We start from the raw sequence: 17,410 nt of genomic DNA on the forward strand, positions 1-17,410 counted from the left end.
ACAAATGATAAATATTGGAGAAAAAAAATTAAGAAAATTGCGCTGACAACTAACTGAAACTGACACTAAAATAAAAATGAAAATTAAGAAAACTAATGAAAATTAAAAAAACATAAAAATACTGAAACAAACTAAAATTAAAACAAAAACTGAAAATATACAAATAAAAGCGAATTAAAAATATGAATAAATACTATGATAGTATATAAATATACTAACTAATAACTAATATACAGTATGTTATACATATATACTGTATGTATAACTGATTTAAAATGTTAATTTGCAGAGATATCTTGAATATAAAATATTTCAGTGCAGAAAATGATTGTGCATTTATTAAATTTTTTTGGTCATTCTGTATTTTTCCCATGTTTGTTCAAGCTGTTGTGTGTGTATAAATGAAAATGTGTGTGAGTGAGAGTCTAGTAGTCAAGCGCACAGATCAACGCCACACCCTGTTTGATCCAGTGCCCCTGGCTGCGATCTGTGGGCAGCTCAACTGATATCACGTAGTTGGTTGAGTGCCCGGTGGTAGAGAGAGTTCCTGTGGAGGAAAAACAAAACTTTTCAGATCTCTGTGGTGAAACATAAACCAAATTCTCATATAAATCACAATGACTCCACGGGACGTACAGTAATAAAACATTAAGAAAAGATTGTGGCAAGTTTCACAAATAAAAGCTATTCAAATTGCTCACCAGCACGAGTAAGAGTTTTGTAGATAGGACACACGTAGATTCCAGATAGAGGGGGTTTGCGGTTGGGAACGGGTACCATCCAGATAACAGCCATCTCTGTGTAGAGCTCTTTGGGACGGGATTCAGCAAGCTGGCCTGTCTCTGCATCCCAGCGTGCCCCTTCCAGAAACAGACCGTGGATGAAGCAGCCCATGTCGGGCCTCTCAGTCAGCTCTGCTACTGCTTCCTTCATAACCTAAAAGAGGGTTCGACGAAAGGTAATAAAACAAAAAGAATGATTAAGACTTATGGTTCTTATAAAAAAATATAATCACCATGCTGTTTAGATATGCAAGAGAACGTTCTGTTCCAATGTTTGACCTTCTCAGGTATATTATTCTCTTAATGGTCTATCAAATATCAAGCTTGCTTTGAGAGCTTAATATGGAAACATAGTTGAGGCTTCAAATTGAATTACACCGAGTTTAATGCAAGAAAGCCTTGCTGTTGAAAGCAATTATGCACCTTAAAGTCGAATGCGATGGTGTCAATGGAGACCAGAGAGCCACGGGCAAAGTTCTGCAGGGTTCCTGTGAGGAAGGCCTGGGGGAAGAAGAACCCACTGATCCAGAATACAGCAGGAATGCCATCTGAGATCCAGTTCTGCAAAAAGCTGACACGCTGGACCAGATCTGACACCCAGGAGGCCAAAGGCTTAAGAGACGGATATGCCTGGAAAAAATATAAAAAGAAGAATTTTATGGTAGCTGTGTGTCCCATTTATAATATTTCAAATAAGTCTAAACCCTAAGCCTAAATAATCATAGAGCTAACTCTGATTTCAGTTACATTCACAAGAGCATTTGCATAGTCTTTACATAGTCATTCCACAGATTCTGTGTATGTCTAGCATGGTTAACATTCGGGAGATTCTTACCTTGGCCTTCCATATTTCTGGAACGGCGTTGATGAACAGACTGTTAGACATCAGCTCCAGTTCAGAAGACATAACCACCAAACCCTTCAAAGCCTTCACCTGATCACCGAGACTCTGGGAAATCACTGATAACAACTTATTATATCTGTGAAAGTGATAGAGAGGTGCATTGTTAGTGTGCTTAGTGACTAAGTGGATTATAATCTATTTATTTTCTAAATAGACAAACGATTAAACAATTTTTGGAAAAAAGTTTCTTATGCTCACCAAAATTGCATTTATTTGATTAAGGATATGGGAAAAAAGTAATATAATTACATTTTAAAATAGCTTTTTTCTATTTGAATATATTTTACATTTTAATTTATTCCAGTGTTTCAAAGCTGCATTTTCAGCATCATTACTCCAGTCTTCAGTGTCACATGATCCTTCAGAAATAATTCTAATCTGATTTACTGGTCAATAAACATTTCTTATTATTATCAATGTTGAAAACAGTTGCTGTTTAATATTTCTGTGGAAACTGATAAAAAAAATTCAGGATTGAATAAAAGTATTAATTTATTTAAAAAATAAATCACACTGAACCCAAACTTTTGTGTGGTAGAGTATATTTAAAGGTCTTTGTATATAATTTATACATTAATTATGCGCATTTTAAAAACATACCTTATAACCTCCTGAACTAGGACAGTGTTCATAGATTCTTCATACATCACTGGGTATTTCTTCATGACCTCCTGCACGTTAATGAGATTAGGAATCTTCTCCATAATCCCCTCCACTATTTCCTCTATGATCTTAATGTGTAGATGAGAAAAGAGCGTGCATTAAATCTAAAACGCATACGCATTTTACATTATCATTTTACATAACAGGTTGCAAGAAAAATCCATAATTGCAGTGTTAACAGTGCAGTCGCTATGTTAATCGCCACACTGCTTTGCATTTGAAAACACATGGATACTATCAAAAAGAAAAAGTATTGGTTTTTAAAATGCTTAGTAAGAACATCACTTTTTTCAAAACAGTTTTACTGACCCCAAACATTTGAACTGTAGTGTACAATATTTTTTTTTTAAATGGTATATAACATTACATAAATGCATATAGACATACCTCATCTCTGGACTTGCCTCCGCTAGCTGCTACTCTGGGCTGGAGCTTCACTAAAGTTCCCAGCAGTGCAAATGTCTCATTTTGTGCAAAGCTGATGTTGGCGTTGTCATGCAGGCCAAAGATCTCTGGTGAGTCATTTATTGGTAGACCACGAAAGTATGTCAAATAACCCTGCATAAAAAAATAAGATGTACTGCATAACTTTAAACACAACAGAACACAAGACTGTGCTGAATTGTGAGCCTGTGGAGGGAGAAGTTCCTTTTACACTGATCTGAGATTAGATTTATTGTTTTTTCCTAATACTTGAGGTTGGGATTACATTAGAGACATGAGTTTTGGACCTTGATATTATTCTCAGTGCTGATTTGTCTGTATTCTCCAGAAGGAGAGTAAAGGTGTTCCAGGCCCAGGACAGCAGGGCAGTAGAAATCCTCCAGGATGTTTAGGATGCAACGGCGATCCCAGTTGTCCGTCACACGACCCCCATAGTTTATTTCCCCTGCAGTATACTTCAGAACCTAAACAGAGAGGGAGAAAGAGAAAAATGAAAACCAGATCAGAAAGATTTCTGAGAGTGTCTTTATAAATAATACAAATATAACCACTACCGAATATAGATGTTTAGATGTTCTGTAACTGCTTAAAATGGCATGTTTTGTTACCTAATATATGCCTAATCAGCTATGGAAGCACGCAAAGGAAGGAAAATACTCTGCAGAGAGACATGAATGTGTGTGTGTGGGTGGGTTGCAAGAGAACGTCTGGTTTTGCCTTGTATGGGATGTCCTGATACTCATCCAGGAACATTTTCAGCTGGCTAATGCAGATGTTCAGGTCCCCATCCGTAAACTCGTATGGAATGTTAAATCCTAGTGGGCCAAATTTCCTGCGCTCAATGGCATTTCCATGGAAAAGGCACAGAGACAGGAGGAGAGCCTTTAACTCGGCTGTCTGCCAAAATAAAGTAAACAAGAAATATATTTAATAATAGTAATAAAAAATAGTTAATATTATATATTTACACATACAGTATGTATACTTTAGTAAACTACTGTACACACGTTTTGTGTCAGTATGATTTTTTTTTTTAAAGAAATTATTTATTTTATTCAGCAAGCATGCATGCATTAATCAAAAGTGACTGTAAAATATTTTTATGTTACAAAAATTTTTTATTTTAAATGAAGTCTTTGTGAGCATAAGAGTTTTATTTCAAAAACATTTTTAAAATCTTGCCGACCCCAAACTTTTGCACCCCTACTATACATTTGTACTGTACAAACTGTACGTTTGCTATAATACATTTACTATAATCACAATTAAATATGACGCTGTATTTTTCTCAAGTTCGGTATTTCTGAAAACATCTTTTCAACACGAACCTTAGTGCATGAAGTGATGAAATCATCAGAGAGGCTGGCGTAGGTCTTCAGAAGATTGGCTTTAATGCCTCGTGGTGGTTCTATGGTCATCTTGGAGCCATTCTGCAGAATGGACACTGGGAACTTGTTGCTGGGCAGACTAGTGAGCCAAAGGCGGAAGTCCCGATGGACCTATGGTACAAACAGGTTTTTCAATATATTTAAAACTCTTACTTTTGAAAATGCAATAAATATAATAAAGTTCATAGATTTTCAGATAAACAGTCTATAAACACTGAAATAGCTAGTCAGGTGTGTCAAACTTTGTCAGAATCGATGTTCTCAATGAGTCTCTCTAGAGATGGCATCCAGCTGGGAGCAAGGTGGCAGTTCTGAAAGAAGACCCATTTTCCTTTCTCCATGGCATGGTGCATCAAGATCTCAGCACTGGGGCCCTGACATACAACAAATACTTTCAGCCTAATATAGTCAATATACTCAAATATACACAGTCTTAAGGCCCGTTCACACCATAAATTATAACTATAAAGATAACTATATTAGTTTTTATTCTAAGCGCGTGCTTGTCTGTCACTTTAAAAGTCTTGAGCTCGTTGCAGCAGGATGGATTCTGATTGGCTGTCAATGTTTTTATCGTTCATCAGCTGGATAAAATCGTTCTGAATTAAGTGATCCCAACCATATCGTTTCTCTGTGCCATTATCGTTATAGTCGCGGTGTGAACTCTGCTATTCTTTAATATTGAGAATGATTTTTAGAACTATATCTTTATCGTTATCACCCTTGGTGTAAACTGGCCTTTAGTCCATGTTTAGCTGAACACACTTCCCTATGTTAAAGATAATAAACATGAAAATACATATAAAAGCCCTTAAAGGGTATATGCATGTTATTTAGGCAAGTACTGTCTTTGCTCTTAAGACATGAACCTCATGTTTACATTGTTAAGATATTAGTGTAATGGTGAATAGTCAGTTGGTGTGAGCCTGTAGGTCAGGTATGTCACAGTTCTTAATAGGTGGCACAGAATATTGCAGCCTTTCCGAAACTTTAAATAGAAACATAATTAGCACTAGGGTGGGAAGTCATTTTTATTAGTGCTCGTCAGGCTCGAGGTATGAGCCTCAAAGGTATGAAGTGGTGGACACTTTGAACTGAAATGGCATGTAGGATATAATTAGAGAAAACCTAGTCAGAAGCTACAGTTATGATATCAGTTTGTGCATATATTTATTTATTTCTGGACATTCTACTGTATGTTCTGACCTGGCCTTGCCCAAGGGAGATGGCGTTCATCTTCTTCGAAAACTTCATGACCTCTGCGAACTTATAGAGGTCAGCAGCGGGGTCGGTACCAGGAGAAAGCACAAAAATGAGAGCGGTGGAGGGAGACGACTCTTTAAACACCGCAGACAGGTCTGATGTCTGAGAGGCAAGAGAAACATGGTGAAATGAGAGAAATTACAAATCATGACCAAAAACAATGAGTCATAGTGAAACACATTATTAGTATGACTCAAAAATATGCAAATACCTGCTAAAGGGTGAATTAAAATTGTGTCTTTAGCCTTTGTTTATTTAAAATTCTAATGTGAAGGTCTTACATAACCAGTGTGTTGTTTCGTTCCATTAATATCAAAATGCTATTAGATTACTAATGTTATTATATGATTACATGAATGGTGTAAATGGAGTATATGTTTGGGTACCTGGGGTTCAATGAAACTCTGACCCAGCTGTGAAGCCACAAAGTCCTGCAGGCCGTGAGTAAGCCGGTCAGCTCTCAGACAGCGAAGAACCAGCAGCTTCTGAAACGAGTCTAAGTCGCTGTCCCACTCACCTGGAAGAGTCTCCCTGTTCACATACAAACACATATGCGTTTAAACTGAGAATCTAAATCTGTCACGCACAATAATGATATCATTTATAGCCTTTAATAGGGCTTGCATGTGCGTTTGTGGCTACCTGTGTGGCTGGCTGCTGTCAAATATATTCTTGAAGGCTGATTCATGTTTGGAGAAACTCTCTGGCAGGTTACTAAAAGTTGGCAGGGCGCTCAGTGCCAATATGTCCTGCCAGGCTCTCATGGACAGCCAGTTTGGAGCAGGATTAGGAGCCTCCTGCTGGGGCCGGCCCCCAGATAACATGTATCGCCACTCAGCCTGTACACACAAGGATATTTATATATAAATGGGTCACATCCAGATATTCCTATTTCTTCATCATTACAAACATTGGCAATGATATGACAACGCAATGTTGACTGTTCATGTCTGTTGTCATGACTGTCTGTTCAAGGCTCCTGGATTTATAGTGGAATAAACATTAGCATTATTAACAGCAGCCTGAGTGATAAAGATCAAAAGAAAAAGGAGACTGAATCCACTTAATGAACTTTTTTTTAAATGTCCTTGTGTGGTCTCTGATAATCTCTGATAAACATTTTCCGTAAACATTTGCCAGATGGAAAGTAAAAAGGTTGAGATAGAGACGAAAGATAGAGGATAACCATATCAATCTTGCTGTCATTCATCAGGATTCTGGCACACAGGAGGAAGGCAAACATCAGCTTGTGTTTCTCGAAAAGGCTGCGACAGACGTTACTGTACAAGCTGAAGGTGAAGAACTCATTAATGTTGAAAATACGCTCCTTCACTGTCTCTGTGGGGAGAGAAGCCAAGAAAGTTAGTTAAACAGTTAGTTCATATATAAAAGAAGTGATGTCTTCTATTAAATCAAGAAAAAACAGGGTTCTCGTCACACTCATGGAAAACCTGGATGTATCAGATAACCTAATTTTAAAAGTGTGATTACTAGACCTGGAAATGTCATGTAAATTAATTAAACGAACATGGAGCAATACGATTTTATTCATTTACATTACTTTTTTTGAAGTCATGCCAAGCTCTAAAATATTTTATCGGATAGAAATTCGAAATAAAAAATATATATTTAAAAAATCCTTATACTTGATCCTTATCCAGTAAATTACGAACAACTGGAAAAGTTATGGAGCCTTTGAAGATTGTTGTGGACAATGAGGGGCCTTGAAGTCAAAAAGGTCAAGAACCACTGGCTTAAAAAAACTGTAAGAAAATTTGATAGGTTCTTCAGTGCATGGTGTTAAAAATAGGAGGGCATGTTCTCTACCTGCTCGTGTTGAGTTGGCAATGCCACCCAAGAAAATACCCAGGAACCACTCCAGAGAGTATTGGTACATGGGGTCCACGTTTGACAGATCTGACACGCAGAAGAAGAGTATCTGGGCTCGGACAGCCACTGGAACATATTCCAGACGTGTGGCGTCAATGTCCCTCTCAGTCGCCTCCGCTGCAGTCACTTTAGCCTACAAAACATTGCTTGTTTGGTATTAGATACTTTTACAGTAGATGCTAAATTAAACAGAAGGCACATTTAGCCTTTCAAGCAAGGAAGACACAAGCATTTCTTTCAGGCATACCTGAATTTCTTCGGCTTTGACTTTGGAGGCCCCAAGCACTCTTATCAGTTCCTCGTCATCGACAGGGTTTCCCTCTGAAGAGCTCAGTCGGAACAGGATCTGATCTTCTATCTCCTTTAATTCCTGTTTCATTTGAGCGTTACTCACAATGAGTTGGTTCTTCGCCCCTTCTAGATCGGGTCTCTCTTCAGCTACGAGACACCCTAGCAGCTGATCCTCTAGCCCACTGCATTAACACACACAGAAACCCAGCACATGTGAAATTCAGGATCTACCTCACAACCTAGAAGCCTTCATTATGTTTATGTCAGAAGAAATGTAAGAGCAGCACCTGGGTGAGAGGGTGAAGTTAATGAGAGTGACTTTAGTAGAGATCTCGGGTGAGTAATGTGGGTTGGGCAGCTTAGTGGTAATGTACATTTTGAAGTCGTCATGATAGTGAATGACAGCATCTCCGAGCTTTAGAACTATGTTGCCTTCATGGGTATATGTCTGAGGAGCATACACACAAGCAAATCAGTTTTACACTGAAGGCAGTTAAGAAATACTAAAACAAAAAGTTGATTTTATATTGACCATTGAACACTTTAAAAATAGATCCTAGCCAAGCTATAGCAGCTTTTGAGCTTTATTTTATGATTTATTCACACAAAACAGTGTTGTGTACCTGTCGTAGGAGCACAGGGTCCAGTGCAGGGTCTAGATCCTCCCCAACATTCTCCAGCAAGCAAGGCTTCCCAAAGCGGATAGCATTTTCTAAACTACGCAGGAAGTCCCGGTCACTCAACTTCATTACATCCAATCTGTTATCACGCTCCTGTGGAAACAGAACAAAACAAAGACCATGAAAAAAGGCAGAAAAAAGTTAAATTGAGGTAAATGGGGTTTTTTTGTAATAAATTAATACTTTTACTCAGCAAGAATGCATTAAATTGATCAGAAGTGAGAGTAAGGACATTTATAATGAGATTTCTAAAAATAAAAAATGGGATTCTTTTGAACTTTCTATTCATCAAAGAATACTAAAAAAATTCCTGACACTGAAGACTGGAGTAATGGCTGCTGATAATTCAGCTTTGCCAACACAGGAATAAGTTACATTTTAAAAAAACATTAAAATAGAGAACACCTATTATAAATTGTAATTATATTTCACAATATTACTGTTTTTACTGACCCAAAACCCTTGAATGCCAGTGCACAATTCAGCTAGTTAGTTTTGTTAAGAAAGGTAAAAAAAAATGTATATTATAATTCTTACCATGTTCTTAACCCACTTGTTGGCCTGTCCCTGCGGATCGATGAACAGAGGCCAGCGCTGAGAGTACTGTACAATTACTCCATTCTCAACAGAGAGACTATCCTTGGGCAGACCTGCAATCTACACAAAATTACACACACAAATATATAAATATATATTTTTTTTTAAACGTAATAAACATAATATTTTATGTCCATGCACAGCATTTAAGTACATGTACAATGTTGTACATATGTGTTGGTCTCTAACCTGCCAGGAGCGGATCTTGACTTTGTCTCCTAGTGTGCTGATCAGGTTGGGCTGTTCTGTGTGAGGAACTGTCAGCTCTTTAAAACCCCTAAGCCACTCATCAGCCATAGATGAACGATACTCTCCCTGCAAAAAATCATACATATTTACAGTACATCCACTCTATATCTATGGCTGAATCTCACAATAAGATATCAAAAAGAGATTATTTCTGCATTATGGTAATGAGAGGACACTAGAATATAGAATATAGAAGAGAAAATATAATTTCCTATTTATTTATTTTGATTTTGGGGTGAAATATGACCTGGACATGTTCTTAACAGGTTTTGTAATCAAACACCCTCATAATTATCGAAAGACATTCAAACATCATTCTACCCAGCATGCATTTTCCCTCCCACACACTCACAGTGAAGGGTCCGAGGTAAGCTACGTATCCTGCTGCAAGCAGCACATCTCCTGCCACATTATTCACCATGTACTCCAGTTGCTGTACTGTCTCTCTCCAGCGCACCTTCTCATCAGCCAGACCACCAATCAGCTGCCACACACAACAACATCCTGTGTCTGAACCTCCATGTGCTCAATATAAACTCAATGTATAATGAACATCGACAAAACATATTCAATAGTCATATCATATTCAGAAAAACAGAAGACATGTACTGTTGCAAACCAGACTGGTATGATAAAGACAGGCCAATATTACATTAAGTTGAATGGAAAATTAGACAGGGAGATGGTTTTTCTCCACTCACCTTATCTGCACGGATCAATCTGTTCTCACACAGCTGGCATTTGGCGTCTAGCTCATCTCTCTTGCTCAGGCATTCATGATACTTAGCCTGCAGGGTGGCAATGCCCTCCTCTACAGCTGTTAGTTTATCCTTAGCATCATCTAGAATGCGCTGTGTTACAGCCAGATCCTCCTGAGCTTCCTGCAAGGCTTGCTGTTCACACACACAAAGAAAGATTAAATATTAAAACATTCATATAATTATTGAAATAAGTCTTAGTTTTGGTCTGTTCACAACAACAACAACAACATGTTTGTAAGCATTAGATTGAAAATGAACAGCTTTAGGCAGAAAAGCCCTACAAATATTTTTACAAACAAAAAAGACATTGTCCTGAACAGACACAGGCATATAAAATCAAATACACAAATCAAACATGTTAATTTGAGGAGATCTAAGCTAAATAATGGATTTAGCAGAAAGGAATCAAGCTCCTACCCGTTTGGGCTCTACACCTCTTGCCACAAAATGGTACAAATGCATCGCTCGCACCCACTGACAGATAGAAGTACAGGCTTTGGACACCTTGGCGATTGACTCAGTCTGGAACTCTGGGTTGTCAATGTAAGGCTGCACTTGCTTGATAACAGCATCTGGGATGTTGTCCTGTGGGAAGAAGACAAGAGCTTGGTAATGGATGTTATATACTTTGGGCTAAAATGTTATAATTAATTATTCTAATGCCAGTGCATTACTTTGCATATACTTGCAAAAAAAAAAATGCAAATACACTACCATTCAAATGTTTGGGGTCGAAGAGATTTTTAAATGTTTTTGAAAGACGTCTCTTATGCTCACCAAAGCCGCTTTTGTTTGATTAAAAAAAAAGTAAAACAATAATATTGTGAAATATTATTACAATTTAAATTTTAATATTATTACAATTTTATTTTTATTATTAATGCAGAAAACTGTGCTGCTTAATATTTCTGTGGAATTCATTTTCTTTTAGAAAGTTCAAAACAGCATTTATTTGAAATAGAAATCTTTTTTAACACTATAAATGCCTTTACTGTAATTTTTTTAATCAATTTGATGCATCCTTGCATGATGCATGAATAAAAAAGAATTCTTAAAAATGTCTCTGACCCCAACTTTTGAACAGTATTGTATGTAATTAAAAATACTGAAGTATAACAAAAAATAAACATCTCTCAATAGCGACATAGAAAATAGTAAACAAAAGGGACACGCTTATAGAACTCGCATACAAAATCTTAATTATGACACCCTGGACCCTACCTTGTCATACTTGAACAGACTCTCCAGAAACTTTCCTGGATCTTGCAAAAGGCCCTTTCCTGCATCCCAGTAGTCATCAACCTTCTCTCCGAGCTTCTCTCCTGCAACTTTCTTAGGTTTGATCCCCTTCAGGATGCAGACAGCTTCTATAACCAGCTTCACTCCTTGAGGAGGTCTCTGCATAGCCCTCACCTGTATATCAACAAACACACATTCCTCTCCTTGTGAGATGACATGATCTAATCATTTGTTGTACATGTACAGATGTTAACAGAAAATATGATGTTTGCACCTCAACGACATCATTCTTTTTCAGGGACTGCAGGCTAGCGAGGGCGGCGTCCATGGCAGGAAGTGCTTCATTCAGATCTTTCTGAGCATCATCAGCAATAGCCTGAGCCACACGTGCCTTTTCAGTGGCTTTAGCCTCCTCAGCCTGCACCGCTACACGGGTCTCCTCAGCTACCACCGTGTCTTCCTACACTCAAACACATCCCCCAGGCGACAAAATTCAAGATTGAGTTTTGTTACACCATGTTTGCATTCACACATTTTTTATTTTCGATCATTTTATTCACTTTTATTTTCTCCATAGTGACCACAGTGTCCTTGGCTGCCTCCTCCAGCTGAGGCCTCATCATCTCCAACTCTTCCTGCATCTTAGCCACATCCTCTGCTGTACTCAACAACTACACACGCACACACACACACACAATCATAAACATTTTGTATATTATATAGTAGAATGAACAGTGCAAAAAATAATTGATGTTCCCAAATCACTTTGTCCAGGCCAGTTTTCATTCGCTGCCGAGCACTGTGCAGCTCCTGCTTCTTCTGGCCAATCAGAGATGAGAATATGCTGAGGAGCTCCAGGTAACTCTTAGGAGTGACGTAGTTGTAGCGGGAAAGTTCAGCCAGGTACTGCTCACACTTCCTGGACACCATTTGATGGATCTCAACACACATCAGTGCCTGTACAGAGAGACAGCTCTCTGTTACACCCTGTATACATTTACACACACATATCACACACTTTTCCTTACCAGGCTTTGGAGGGTCGTAGGGCTGGCCTCCAGTTCTGGAAGCTCGTTTAGGAAAGATGTTGCTACAGACTGTAGTGCCTCCTGTGGCCAAGCACTGAACCAGTCAATGGTGCAGCAGTTGACCAGTGAGGGGAACTGCCTAAGGCGAGCCCGGAACACTTCCCCTACTGGACTGTAGATGGAGGCAAAGAACAGAGGTCCTGAGCCACAGTTTCCAACTGTATGTGTTTCAAGCTATATCTCAGTGCTGAAATAGTATGGGAAATCTTTCTAACAACAGTCAAAAAATGCACACCAGATACACTAAATCTACACTAATCTTACACTGAATTTAGCATGCAACAGTTTTGTACAGTGTATTTGTAGCATTGAAATATCAATAGAGGTATTGATGTAAAGATAAACCTCATGCAGAGAACAGTGTGGATGTTGCTTCGGACTCTATTGATGTAGGCAGCCATGAGGTTAGATTTGGTGGGCTGCTGTCCCATGTCCTGAACCACAGGTTTCATGGTAATCAGGATGCGCTCCTGCTCCTCCGAAGTGTAAAGATTGGGCACGTCGCCTGAGTTCAGGATGTTATTCACGTCCTCCAGGAAAGATTCGCTCTTAATCTGAAAAACAGAAGGGGAGACACAAAAAATGTATGTTATAGAGTTGACAGCATGTTGTTATGTGTGTTTGCCAATGGTGACAAGGTGATTTACTTGCGGAAAAATATTTAAGAAGCATTTATTGATAGACTGGAAAGTCCATTAGCCTCCAATCAGAGAACTTCATAACACTGTTTTATTTAATGCTGAGTATCAATACATTCCTTGATGCTTGCTTTTACTACTGTACTACTATTAGAGATGTGCAAAATGACATATTTTCACAATTGACCAGTTAGTAGGTTGTCTGGTCAACTAATCTTAAGGAAGCTCTGTAAAACATATTTAATATTCATTAGTCATTACTCTAGTCTTCAGTGTCACATGATCCCTCAGAAATGATTCTAATATGCTGATTTATATGCTGTAATACAGCTTTAGTGAGCACAAGAGTCTTCTTTAAAAAAACAATAACAAAATATTACTTACACCAAACAGTATAATCTCGAATATAATGTTAAAATGTTTATAATCTGTGATCTCACCTGTGTATCTACAAACAGGAAAGTGATTTGCACATTCTGCAGACCAGCCTTTAGCATGATGCTCTTGATGTCCTCTCTCCACTCCAAGAGGCCATAGTTCTTGGAGAGTTCAATCTGGAAGCACTCATACTCGGCCCTGACAATATAAGGACAGTCACAATGAGAAAATCTGTGTAGGTAAACAATAAAGTCATAGATGAGTTCTTTAATTTGGTGGATCTCTTATGGCCCGTTTACAAATGGACATATAAATGAATGAATGTTCAATATGTTTCTATGGACCTTTAATGAAGTGGGAGTTTCTCTTGTCACTGATGATGGGATATAACGGCTGGAGTCTCACTGTAATCATTTATTTGTGGGTGGTATAACATTTTCAATGTCTTTATACCACCCACAATGTCAGTGATCAAAAGTATGATCAAAGTCAGCGATCAAAAATATGAACTTAAGTTTAAGATCTGGGCTGGCAGTGGAGAATATAGTGACTACTTAAATATGTTCCCACTTTAAACACATTCAAGCAATAACATGGTTTCTTTGTGTATGAATATTGAGTCTATTGTAAAATTATGTGTTTGTATTATTTATGTCACAGTTTATTGATATTGAATGTTGCTCGCATATGTGTTCCAGGCATGAGATGACATAATTCTTTTCAGTTCTACATGGGTGGCAAAGCAAAAAGATTACAGGCAAGGGACACTTTGGCAAAAATATTGTTAACGTTTAAACAGTTTTAAATCAATGTGCCACTATGACTTCTGGTTTTGATCAAACAAAGTCTTATTCAACTGACTCTCATTAGTAATGCTAATTATGTTTTTAGGGTTCAGGACAATAAACGGTTCAGCTCTCACATATGTGTGGCAAGCCTGGTAAGGGACTGGCGTCCGCTGCCACCAACCCCTAACAGCAAAGCGTTCCCCATAGGCTGGCGCAGGATACGGCTGATACGACACACATGCTGTATGGCGTCCATGAACAGCACCAGCTTCATCTTAGAGGTGCTGGTCTGGTTATAATCATCCATGTACTCCTCCATCACATGGACCAGCTGTATTAGGGGATAAGAAACAAAACTTCAAAGGACCATGTGGTTTTTAAATAAATTATTTTGTGCAAAATGCTTGCCAAAATAAATATCAAAGCAAGCAAAATAATAAATAGGTTAATTTTCAGGAGAAAATGTGACTGGTGGTTGCACATGCAAAAGTTTTAAGTCTGATACATTTTTCTGGTATCATTAATTTCTGTAGGAAGCACCACTAATATGTAACTGAATAAATGCAAGGCAATATACGCCCCATTTACCTTTTCTTTATCTTCAATAAGCTGGTAGACCTTAACAGACCCGGGGAGCATGAAGTCTCCATATAAGACTGGCTGATATGGGACCACCTCTTCAATCTTGCACCCAAACTCCTGTATGTGAGTTTGGAGGAGCTGGTCAAACCACTTCCTGTCCTCATCACTGACCAGTCGATCCTGGAACACCCTGCAGCTCTCATGATACCAAAGCTGCAATAGCTGTATTTTATTCTGTGTAAACAAAGATTACACAATTTTACGAAGATCTAAATATACCGTATAAAACATGAAATATCTGGAAAAACTCAGTTTTATCAATGGTGGTACCTCTATTTTACCAGCCTCTGCCATCAGGATGCCCTGGAAGACTTTCGAGAGGTCCCTCAGGTTGAACGTATAGTGAGATTTAGCAGGTGTAGGTAGGAGAGCAGAGGTAATAGTGGAGTATACCCTGATGGTAGCATCCACTAGTGACTCACTGAATGGTTTCATTTCTGGAATTTTCTCTAGAAATCATAGACACAAAATTACCTCATGTGAGAAAATATTTTTTGCAAGTGTGACATATACTCCTCAATATAAGCTCAATATTGACAGTACATTATTACAATACATTAGTACAATACATTAGTAACTTATATTTCTATATTGAACGTATTTTTGTTCCTCTTTTGTAAGGCGCTTTGAATAAGAGCATCTGCATAAATGTAAATATTTGTAAATATCAGTAAGAATTTTGACATTTAGTGGTGACATTTCTTTCTCTTTCTCTTTCTCTTCCTTTCTCTGTCTATCTTTTTGTCTCTCTCCCTTTATCAAGCTTACTGCCTGGGTCCTTTTTACTCATATTTCCATCTGTTGAAAAAAAAAAACAGAATCCATTTAGATCCATTTAAAATGCTACCAAAGCTTCTGACAGGTGTTTCCTGTTGAAACCCACATTTAAACGCATACATATCTAGATGCCCGCATGATGACTGTCACTCACCCATCCAGTTCCCCAGGATGGTGGAGAAGATCTTCCTCTTGCTGGTGTCCTCCATCTCAGTGAATGATAGGAAGTTGAAGTGGCGTGTGAAGCGTTGAGTGATGGGGTTCCTGCCCCCGCCGGGGGGACCCATGGCACATGCAAAGTTTATGTCAACAATGTTTTTAAATGTGCCTGGTAAACACAGAAGACAAATTTAACAGAGTTTGTGTGTTATGTGTGCATATGTTTGTTGTTCAATGTTTAAGACTTTTTAATGTTATTGAAAGAAGACTCTTATGCTCAACAAGGCTGCATTTATTTGATCAAAAATACAGTAATAACAGTAATAAGCAGTACTGTGAAATATTATTACAATTTAAATTAACTGTTTCGTTTTTTTATATATTTTAAAATGTCCTTTATTCCTGTAATAGCAAAGCTGAATTTTCAGCATCATTACTCCAGTCTTTAGTGTCATATGATCCTTCAGAAATCAGTGCTCGAAAACTTTTTTCTTCTTTTTTTTCTTATTATCAAAGTTGAAAACATATGTGCTGCTTAATATTTAGAAATATTACTTTTTTTTTCAGGATTAGAAGAAAGTTTAAAAGAACATTTATTTTAAATAGAAATCCTTTGTAACATTATACATTTCTTTACTTTCACTTTTACTTAATTTAATGTATCCATTCCATGCTGAATAAAAAATACACATTTCTGTACTGACTCCAAACTTTCAAATAGTAATGTATGTAAACGTGCAATGCATAGAAGATTTGCATTCTTGGTAAACACACCTATCTGTTTCCTGTCATACCAGCCTCCGTGATCCATCCACTGGCGCAGCAGTTCAATGGGAGGCTGGGCTCCATATGTTTCCAGCATGGGCATGTTCAAATCATCAATGAAGAAGATGAAATATTTCCCCAGAGGAGGCCCAAACACACCCTTACGCCTGTAAGTAAGATATGTAAATTCAAAATTTAATGATCAAAACGATTCACTGTATGTACAGCGAATCAGTAGTTAAATTCAATAACAGACTGATGAGAAGAAGAGATAGAAGAAGAACCTCCTGTCGAGTTTGCTGTCAATATAGTCTTGAATTTGGTTGGAGGAGGTGCGAGCAGAGAACATAAGGAAGTGAGTTATATATTCAGCAGGCATGTTCTTGAGGAGCTTGTCTGATATGGTCAGGGTCTTTCCTGTGCCAGTGGGCCCAATGCACAAGACCTGACAAATTAGAGAAGGAAACAAGCTCAGCAGCACATATGTGTGGCATTAAGTTGACTGTATGTTAAAATGAGACTCAGACTACTTACAGGCTTTTTATTAGAAAGCAGCATGTCTATCAGGAAGGACATGCGAACAGTGTCGACTGTGGGCACAATGATGTCTGAGTATCTAGTTTCTGGAGTGATGACCACTTTCTGGGCATATTTCATCCAACTGACCCACTGTATCTGAAGCATTTGAATAATCAGATGAATGCATGTTTATTCATTTAAAAAATATTTATTAACCTAAAGCAAAAAAAGAAAAACATTTGTACAATTAATTTAAATGTTCTAAAAAACATTCTCTCACCTTCCTCTCTTTACCCTCCTCATCATCATCAAAACGACTTATTCCTGCATCATCTAAATTGAAATCGTACACTAGTCCCTCCTCAGGGAAGCACAGTTGGACCTGAAAATCAAACAAATTAGGTTTGCAAAATGCTTTTCTCTCTGAATAAATAAACTTACATAAGAGCAATAAAAAAAAATATGATTTGAACACTCTCAGGCACTTCTGTTTAATTATCTACAG

At 37.8% G+C, this 17,410-nt stretch overlaps 1 protein-coding gene across 1 annotated transcript in view; it reads right to left on the reverse strand.

Moving 5' to 3' along the window:
• Positions 1 to 47: 47 nt before the first annotated feature.
• The window catches only part of dnah1 (dynein, axonemal, heavy chain 1), a 33,559-nt gene continuing 16,196 nt past the window's right edge, over positions 48 to 17,410 (reverse strand). The window contains exons 40-77 of the mRNA XM_079596563.1: positions 17,186 to 17,287; positions 16,921 to 17,061; positions 16,671 to 16,831; positions 16,396 to 16,553; positions 15,617 to 15,790; positions 14,956 to 15,134; positions 14,632 to 14,859; positions 14,178 to 14,374; positions 13,318 to 13,453; positions 12,585 to 12,793; positions 12,180 to 12,351; positions 11,917 to 12,108; positions 11,712 to 11,822; positions 11,426 to 11,611; positions 11,134 to 11,325; positions 10,330 to 10,497; positions 9,853 to 10,044; positions 9,504 to 9,635; positions 9,092 to 9,217; positions 8,843 to 8,962; positions 8,249 to 8,398; positions 7,913 to 8,073; positions 7,582 to 7,807; positions 7,272 to 7,467; positions 6,631 to 6,782; positions 6,087 to 6,283; positions 5,831 to 5,975; positions 5,388 to 5,546; positions 4,424 to 4,555; positions 4,122 to 4,292; positions 3,511 to 3,690; positions 3,081 to 3,257; positions 2,737 to 2,907; positions 2,287 to 2,417; positions 1,618 to 1,762; positions 1,206 to 1,412; positions 702 to 936; positions 48 to 547 (exon numbers count right to left, since the gene is read on the reverse strand). Of these exons, the coding sequence (XP_079452689.1) occupies positions 426 to 547; positions 702 to 936; positions 1,206 to 1,412; positions 1,618 to 1,762; positions 2,287 to 2,417; positions 2,737 to 2,907; positions 3,081 to 3,257; positions 3,511 to 3,690; positions 4,122 to 4,292; positions 4,424 to 4,555; positions 5,388 to 5,546; positions 5,831 to 5,975; positions 6,087 to 6,283; positions 6,631 to 6,782; positions 7,272 to 7,467; positions 7,582 to 7,807; positions 7,913 to 8,073; positions 8,249 to 8,398; positions 8,843 to 8,962; positions 9,092 to 9,217; positions 9,504 to 9,635; positions 9,853 to 10,044; positions 10,330 to 10,497; positions 11,134 to 11,325; positions 11,426 to 11,611; positions 11,712 to 11,822; positions 11,917 to 12,108; positions 12,180 to 12,351; positions 12,585 to 12,793; positions 13,318 to 13,453; positions 14,178 to 14,374; positions 14,632 to 14,859; positions 14,956 to 15,134; positions 15,617 to 15,790; positions 16,396 to 16,553; positions 16,671 to 16,831; positions 16,921 to 17,061; positions 17,186 to 17,287 (6,333 nt within the window). The 3' untranslated portion in view covers positions 48 to 425. The remainder of the gene's footprint in view (positions 548 to 701; positions 937 to 1,205; positions 1,413 to 1,617; positions 1,763 to 2,286; positions 2,418 to 2,736; positions 2,908 to 3,080; positions 3,258 to 3,510; positions 3,691 to 4,121; positions 4,293 to 4,423; positions 4,556 to 5,387; positions 5,547 to 5,830; positions 5,976 to 6,086; positions 6,284 to 6,630; positions 6,783 to 7,271; positions 7,468 to 7,581; positions 7,808 to 7,912; positions 8,074 to 8,248; positions 8,399 to 8,842; positions 8,963 to 9,091; positions 9,218 to 9,503; positions 9,636 to 9,852; positions 10,045 to 10,329; positions 10,498 to 11,133; positions 11,326 to 11,425; positions 11,612 to 11,711; positions 11,823 to 11,916; positions 12,109 to 12,179; positions 12,352 to 12,584; positions 12,794 to 13,317; positions 13,454 to 14,177; positions 14,375 to 14,631; positions 14,860 to 14,955; positions 15,135 to 15,616; positions 15,791 to 16,395; positions 16,554 to 16,670; positions 16,832 to 16,920; positions 17,062 to 17,185; positions 17,288 to 17,410) is intronic.

The sequence above is a fragment of the Phoxinus phoxinus genome (assembly GCF_949152265.1).
Source record: "Phoxinus phoxinus genome assembly, chromosome: 22".
In the NCBI taxonomy this organism is placed as follows: domain Eukaryota; kingdom Metazoa; phylum Chordata; class Actinopteri; order Cypriniformes; family Leuciscidae; genus Phoxinus; species Phoxinus phoxinus.